This window comes from Liolophura sinensis, unplaced genomic scaffold (assembly GCF_032854445.1).
Source record: "Liolophura sinensis isolate JHLJ2023 unplaced genomic scaffold, CUHK_Ljap_v2 scaffold_25, whole genome shotgun sequence".
Taxonomy (NCBI): Eukaryota; Metazoa; Mollusca; class Polyplacophora; order Chitonida; family Chitonidae; genus Liolophura; species Liolophura sinensis.
In genome coordinates this window covers 156,496-164,633 of record NW_027017964.1, presented here as the reverse complement: position 1 = coordinate 164,633, position 8,138 = coordinate 156,496, and the positions used below count along the sequence as shown (strand labels likewise).

Below are 8,138 nucleotides of genomic sequence, written 5' to 3'. Positions count from 1 at the left end.
GGAAAGGCTCTGTGATTGTGGAGATGAAAATTGTTATGCATGCCTGCCAGGAGAGCCGTACTTTCCCGTGGTTGCCCCGGCCCAGTGGCGCGATAAGGGTGAACAGATGTACATGCCGCAGGAACACGCAGCCTATCTACCCAAACCAGAGTACTTGCGGCGCACATGCCAAACACCCGACTCCACCGCACCTCGCTACACCGACCCGCTAACCCGCCACCAGTTGAGTTACCTTAATGGTGGTGGTGGCAGTGGAAAAACGACACGCGCTATCGAGCTCTTCCGTCGCAGAGACCCCCTTGTCTTCACGCCGACTCACCGGTTGGCCAAGGAGATGCGAGCCAGAGGGGTCAAAGCCCAGACTTATCACAGCTTCTTCCGCTGGAGTGGACAGACTGACTGGACCCCAGAAAGGATGAGCCAGAAATACGTCCCCCGCGTTATCATCTGGGACGAGGTGTGCACTGTGCCACAATCTGTTCTGGAGACGTTCCTGAACTGGCTCGAAAATAGGAGTGTGCAAGTTATCTGTTGCGGCGATCAAGGCCAACCGCCACCGATTGCAGGTGAAATGCCACATAACTGGTTGGTACAGACAGCAGACTACTATGAAGAGGTCAAACACGATCACCGAGCCAAAGACGAGGCGTTGAAGGCCCTCAAGCGAGCAATTCGTCTACAGTCGGATCGGAAGCAGTGCGAGGAGATGCGAAAAGCTCTACCCGGATGCCTCGGATGGGAGAGGTTTAGTGAAGTCTGGAAGCCAAGCGATCTTATCTTGACCTCGAGGCAGAAGGTACGTGACCGAACGCAGGAGCTCCTATTCCAACGACACAAGGATTGCTGGAAGGACACTCCGGTGCCCCTGCTGTACCACCCCAAGGCCAGCCGGAAGCAAAACATAGAGGTCACCATCCCAGGCACAGAAATCAGAGAAAAGCTGGTTCTCAACGATGTGGTGGACGTCACCATAGAGGCAGCAGGGAGGGCCATACGCACCGAAGATTTGCACCTCGGATATGCATTGACCGTCCACTCGTCCCAGGGTCTCACGCTCCACGCTCCAAAGAAGGTCTGGATCGTTGATGACCACCTCCAGCGGTCCAACCTGGCTTACCTCGCCGTCTCACGGGTAGAATATCTCAGCCAGCTCCAGAGGGTAGCAAGTCCCCCAGAGGAAGGTTCGTTCGGTGATGCGCCGGCGCCGGCGAAAAAAGAGGACAGCGGAGTCCCCGCCCCCACCGAGCAGCAGACCCGGCAATCCATTCAGAGGAAGCTAGTGGCCTACAAGCGTCAGGATCAAGCTAGAGGGCTAGATGGATTCAACCTGAAGGTCGACCACGTCCTCGCGCTCAAAGAGGCTCAGGGCAATCTCTGCGCAGCTTGCGACATCAAGCTCCTGTGGGCCTACCAGCCCAAAGACACGCAGCAATTCTCCGTTGACCGGCTAGATAACAGCAGAGGCCACACCCGTGACAACGTCCGCCTCACCTGCCTTGAGTGTAACCGGAAAAGAGGCGCAGCAGCGTTAACGCCGTTGTAGGACCCCATCAGGGGGAAGCTCAGTATCAGGAGGTACTATAAGCAATTCTTCACGGACGAAGCCCCGTTGCGGACCATCCGACGTATCGTCTAGATAATATAGCACGGGCTCATTGGGCTTTGTGACAGAGCGCCCCAGCCGGTACACCTCAAGTGACCATACAGGGTCTGTCGCGCGACGGCGGCCGCCTTCCAGTTCGCCTGGCTGGTAGAGGTAGCGAACGCCCATACCTGACGGGATTTTGCGCTCATCTAGTCCTGTGGGGCGACCTGGAACCACCGAAGAGGGCTTTTGTGTTACAACCTTTACCTTGATTGCATCCTTAGGCTTCTTGTCGGTGAGGCGGGTTACTTCATTATTGAGAGCTGCGACAACAGAGGGCAGCCGAGCGACCCATTCAGTGGACTGGTGTCCGGGAGGAAGGCACAGCTCCTGAGCATACTGATGCCCAAAGAGCCGCTCAGCCAGAGTGCGGTTGAAACGCTCTACAATGCCTTGATCCCTGTGCACATCCACCCGCCCACGTCTAACCGATACACCGTGTTTGGCCAGCAACAGGCTTACAGCGCCCATGAATTCACGCCCCGGGTCGACTTGAAACAGCTTTGGCCATGTAAGAGGGCCGCGCTTGTAAATACGGGTCAAAGCATCCGCGACCTCTTTTGAATCTTTCGTAGCGAGAGCTTCAGCCTCCTTGTACCGCGAAGCGACGTCAACCACTGTCAGCGCGTACTTGTACAGCTCACGACCTCTCCCCGGTCGGTCGTGCGGCAGAAACTGAAGATCGGCCTGATGAACTTCATTCGGTGTTTCGACGCCGAACAGAGGTCTCGGTAATTGCTTCGGGCGGGGGAGGTATATCTGCCAGATAGCTTGCTTCTTTAGCCATGCACGAGCCGTATCTTCTGACACTTTGGCAGCAGCGGCTAGCTTGGGGATCGCCGCCAGTCCCTTCCAGTAGCCCCTAGGGGAGTAATAGATATCCGCCAACTTGGACATGATGGTATCATGCCCGTACAGACCCAAGGCTCTAATATCTGGGTACCAGGTAGGCAAATTCCTATTTTAAGACACGGAAACATGTATGTATCTCCCAAAGCCAAGCAAAGCAAACGTAAGCATAGCATAGCAGCAGCAAGATGGCAGAGTGGCCGAGTGATAAAGACTTCGACGAGAAGCCAGAAGTCGAGAAGCGAGAGACGACGAAGTGGCGCGAACTCCCGGACGGCATATATAAGATAGCCAGAGTTAAGCCGATCAGCACACGCTTCGGTGAAACTTCGGTTGTGGAACTGGATAATATCCGCGGAGACAACTACAAAGCCTTTGCGCCACAGCGGCTACACGTTGAGTTGAAAGACGCCCCGGCAAATTTCGTTCGGAAGAACGGCTTCCGAGAATGTGCGTCAGACCCCAAAAAATCGTACCATAGCTTCGATTTGATGTGAGAGCATCAAAAAAAATTTTTGTTCATCTGGGTGCCCGAAGGGCACATTTGTACCCACCTCACTACTAAGGTTGTGTCGGCATTGAGCCCCAAACGCCTTTCGGCGATGAAACACGGTCATTTCGGATTACTTAGTGAGTCTTGCTATGGAATAGCTAACGCCGCCAACCACACACATTCCTAGGACGACAAAGGTAATTTCGCGATTTTTTTGACCCTCGGATGGTACGTAGAAATCGGAGAGCTTTGGCTCTGGGCCCAGCAGGGCATCGCGAGCATCGCGTGTAAGTGTTTTGCCCGTGACTCGGGCATATTCGCGTATGGCGGTCTCAACGTCCCTGAACGTTTGGACGGCGTGGCCCTGGCGGCGAAGTTCATCGTTGATCCAGTCCAAGCGCTCAGTTCGTTTTCTGGCCCATTTTGCCTGAGCGGCTTGGAGCTGTTCTACCGCGTGATCATGTCGTCTCCGCTCTTCGTCAACACCGGAGCACCGTAGCAACGAGAAGACATAGTTGCTCCCGCTGAAGGCCAGAGCGTTTACGAGAGCGCCGCCCATCATCATCGCGATGGAAGCCATTACGTGATAATATTAGGGGGGAGTATCCCCTGTTTAATTAACATGTCCTTGGAAACGAGGGCTAAAGCGATATCGACGGTCACCATGTCCAGCTTTGGGATCGGTGCTGTCAAGGCCATTTTTCCCAGGCGAGCATACCCAGCGGCCAGGAAGGTGACTACAGCTGCGTGGTAGGCCGCGTTGGCCAGCATTTTTCCATCAGTGATGGGGGAAGACATATTTCTACAGCATATAGTTAGGGTGGCGCTCCTTCAAATGGAAATTTGGTGGCTCCGAGATTCTGGCTTCGCACGCTGCTGACACTTCGTGTCGCGTGCTATTGCTGTCCCGGTTCCGAAGGAACCGGGACAGGACCAGGACACCCACCCCAACGACTAACAGCGCCAAGGGGGGCCCAGCTGAGCATTTCCGATGTTTTGGGCTTTTCAGTCCGCTCCGGCTTTTCCGAGGTTTTGGACTTTTCAGCCCGCTTCGGCTCTTCGGGTGTCGATTCTACGGAATGCGGAAGCAAAGCAGCTTTAGCTCTGCGAAGTTCCTCTAAGACTTTTTCCGACTTCGCCTTTCTCGCTGCTGCGCTAGCTAGCCCCGCAGCGACTCTTTTGGGATCCTTCACGCGTTCCGTAGAAGGGGCTGTCACGCTTTGCGGCGCTTGTCCCGTAGAAGGGGCTGCCACGCTTTGGGGCGCTTGTCCCGTAGAAGGGCTCATCTCCAGCTCGCTCGTTGGATCCATCTCTATACGTGAAAAAACCGCCTGTTCAAATGCTCAGCGCCATGGTTAACACTGCTTAGCTATTGCTTAGCTATTCTTAGCTATTGCTTAACTATTGCTTAGCTATTGCTTAGCTATTGGCTTTGCTGTCGTGCCGTCGTCAGCAGCAGGCTCGTCTCCCGCTCGCTCGTTGGATTCATCCTGATAAGATGGATTTCGAGGGCACTTGTGTCCAAAACAAACAATATTTTGCGGTGGTCAGCGCCATGGTTAGCGGGCTAAGTACATACCGAAACGGTGGTACAAATCGCGAGACGCTCTTAATAGAGTGTGGTCAACAACGGGTCAGCCTCGAGGTCTGCTACAAGCTTTGGTTGATTCTCGGGTGGGATAGGTAGAACCGTGCTGGCCACCACTGAATAGAATCGCAGTGCGGTTTTTCGAGCGTCTGCGTCATCTGAGCACCCAGTCGAGCCTCGTAGCGAGAGTACAGCTTTTCGATGTCTTCGTCGCTCATGCGTCGATGCCTTCAGCCGTAACGTTCTTCCCCCAAATACCGCTCGGCCCTGCCACCAGACGCAAGTGCGGCCAATCTGTCTCTATGCTGTGTCACTCTGTTTGGCGCATCACCGGCGGCACGTGGCCACCGGGCGGCACATGGCTGTCACGTTCCTTCGGAACAGTAGGGGGGCTCGGCATCGCCTAGCAGCTCGTCAATCAGGTCGTCACATTCCATCCTTACTCTGTTCATTCGAACTATCGCATGCGTACACAGTCTCCTTTGTCTAATATAGTCGCGCAATCAGTATCGCGGCATGCACAAGTGCTTCAGTCATTGTTCCTTCGGAACAAGTACTGATTACTCAACAGCTGTTTGGCTTAACACCTGATAAGCAACTGGCTGATCCGTCTTCAGCAGGAGCTTAGAATGCTTCTTCTCTGCGAGCAGCCGTCGAACCGCTGCCCTTTCTTCCGGGGTCGGGATGACGTCATTCTCTCGGAGGCACTCTCCAAACGAGTCCCGGTTCCTTGCAGTGGAAGAGAGCCACCCAACGTGTCTGCTCGCGTAGGTCTTTGAGGACGGAGTTGTACTTTTGAGTAAGGACCCAGACGCTTTGGCTCGCATGACGGCCCGAGAAGGCCAGCTCTGAAAGCATGTCTTTTTTCTTCGTCATCGCCTTCGTCGCGCTGCAGTCGTCAACGATGTACAAAGTAGGCTCTCCCTCGAAAAGATGGTGGAGCGCCCGAAGGTAGTCGTGGAGCCGCTCGCCCGGGTCTAAACAGTAGACCTCTGGATCAGACCGTATCCACGGCCGTAGCTGGTAGGCCTTGTTATACCGAAGAGTGGGGCATAGGATCACAATATGTTGGAAGGCACCGCGGAAAGGACCCTCCAACAGGTCTAGAACGAAGACGGTTTTTCCGCACCCCGTCTGCCCACAGATGATCGCGCTGTGGGCCTCCTTGGGAAATCAATACAGGGCGCTGACGAACCGGCCATTCTCGAGGTGTAGCTGAGCGTCCATAATCACATACAGATACACGTTTCAATACTCCATCCTCCTCTGCCTCTTTCGTAATCTGCAATGTGATTCCCTCGCTGGTGTTAACCACGCGTCTCCCACTACCATGCAGCTGGGTCGTCGTCACTCGTCCGAAGGTCAAGCCAGAAAGCGTACTTCGACCTCAGGAACTCCTCCAAGGACACATCCGCCAGACCCAAGTCTTTTACGACCCTAGCCACCTCCGGGTCCCGCTTCCTAATGGGTGAGCTGGCGAAGAATTTCCTGGCTTCTTCCCACTGTTGGTATGCCAGCATTCCCTGGCTGTATAGCTGATTGGGGACACCCTCAACGGTAACCTCCACTTTGGTGATCTTCGGGTTGTAGAAGGATTCAGACCGACGCTTCCACAATGCCCCGCTGAAGACGTCTCGAACAGCATCAGGATTCCCTTCATCGACCTCGCGGCACGTTAAGGTTAATGTTCCACAGCGTGTCGGATTTGTTCTTCGCCAATTTTCGGTGGCGAAGGACGCGATCATAGAAGATTGTGACGTTATGGATGAACTGCCGCGGATCTGCCTAGCCAGCTCCTGTTCGGTTATCTTATCGAACTCCAGACTGATATTGTCGATGGTGTAAGCGGCGCGGCATCACCCGATGCCTTCACGACCCGGCCGTAATCGTTGAAGGTTAGTTCGTACTCGAGTCGGTCGGAGAGTGCGCTCTGGTAGAACGGCATGTGGCTCTCCAAAATCTCGAAATCTAGTGGGATGCAGAACCGGTTGCCCATGGCACGAGCGATCGCATTGTCTCCCGCATTATCATTCGCGTCATCCGCCCCGACGCGATGTTTGAGCATGTTGTCGCTGCCGATGCCTTGGTAGGCCGCATTCTGCCGCTCGTTCCTGGTCAGCCATAGATCGCCGTAGCAATGAAATACGTCGGAGTCATCGATGGACATCACTTCATTTTCCGCTGACTTTGATCGTGGTCTTCTTTACGATGGCGCGCCCGAGGTTGCCGACCACGGTGGCGTTCGCGTCCGTCGAGTTGAGCGCAATCGTGAAGGCTAGGCGAACGGTGCCGGGAACAATCACGTCATGCTCGCCGAGGTTGGGGAAGCGGACCAATAGTTGCTGATTCGCGTCGATTGTGCTCGGATTGTTTGTGACGACCACGGACTGCCGCACACCCTTCGCCGCTAACGGCTCTCGGAGTCTTCTGAAGGGGTTGAGTCTGCGGCCGTATGCGTTCGAATTCATTGGTATTGGTGCTATTATGTTAAAGTGCTATTATGTTAAAGAGTTATTATGTTAAAGACATAGAAACAAGTGTTTAATTCGGGCAATGGCCGACATCGGCGATTATGACGACCGGCCGGACCCCCCGGAAGATCCTGGACGATGATGATCCACCACCACCTATGCAGTTCGTGCGCCACAATGACATTGTAAACAATACCGCGACAGAAACAAGCAACCGATCAAGTCTTCTAAGAGAGTTGACGCGGGCTGCCGTGGATGACTATTACAACTTCTTTGCGGACATGGGGCTTACCCCTGAACGGGGGCGGCATTCCAACAAGTTTGTGCTCGTAGATGGGCGTCTCCAGCTCTTCGCATTCCAGACCTGAGGCTTATAAACTTAAAGACGGGGGAACCACTAGCGCTCTCCTCATTATACAGCAAGGCCGGCGGTTCCGCGGCGATCCAAGAGCTTGGCTTTAAAGGCTGGAAGCCAGGGAAGGCAACCTTGCCTCCGGAAGCGGTCAGAGCCCTGCAGACGGCGAGCGATAAGATTGGTGCCGCGGCCGCCGCGGCAGATACCATGGAGCTGAAGGATTTAAACCAGCCTGCGACAGAGACCATAGAAGCTGTGGAAACCAGCTTCACGGATAGTGAGGTCGGGCGTGTTCTTGAAACGATGAACGATCCGCCGCTCCCCCTTCGGGAACTCAGGGGGCTAGACATGGCTCTGCAAACCATTTGCGGAGAGCACACGAATAACCTAGACAAGCTGTCGGCAATCGATAGAGAATTAGCTAAACAGAAACAGAAGTTGGAAGAGGCCAACACCGACGGTGTTGATGATTTCGCCCGGCGTCGGATCGCCGAACGAATACGGAACCTCGAGGACGAAAGGGCGGCCCGGCTCGAAGCAGCCTCTGCAACGGGCGAGGCCCTGCGAACGCAAATAAGCCGCATTAGGGAGACCATCGATCGCATCCTCCACAAGGACACCACACTGGCCGAGAGAGTTCGTACCCTCTTCCGTGAGCAGGGGGTAGCAATCGTGTCCATTCTCACAGCTATTGGGATGGCGATCTCGACAATAACGCTTGCGTTGAAGCTAGCGCT

At 54.7% G+C, this 8,138-nt stretch overlaps 1 protein-coding gene across 1 annotated transcript; it reads right to left on the bottom strand.

Moving 5' to 3' along the window:
- Positions 1-1,794: 1,794 nt before the first annotated feature.
- Positions 1,795-2,542, bottom strand: LOC135481368 (uncharacterized). Its single transcript, XM_064761193.1, has 2 exons — positions 1,853-2,542; positions 1,795-1,812 (listed from the first exon to the last, which is right to left on the bottom strand). Exons 1-2 carry the CDS (start codon positions 2,540-2,542, stop codon positions 1,795-1,797), a joined length of 708 nt encoding a protein of 235 aa, XP_064617263.1.
- Positions 2,543-8,138: the final 5,596 nt, after the last annotated feature.

Excerpts from the sequence above, each read along its gene's own strand:
- LOC135481368 (XM_064761193.1), bottom strand. The coding sequence starts at position 2,542 with ATGTCCAAGTTGGCGGATATCTATTACTCCCCTAGGGGCTACTGGAAG.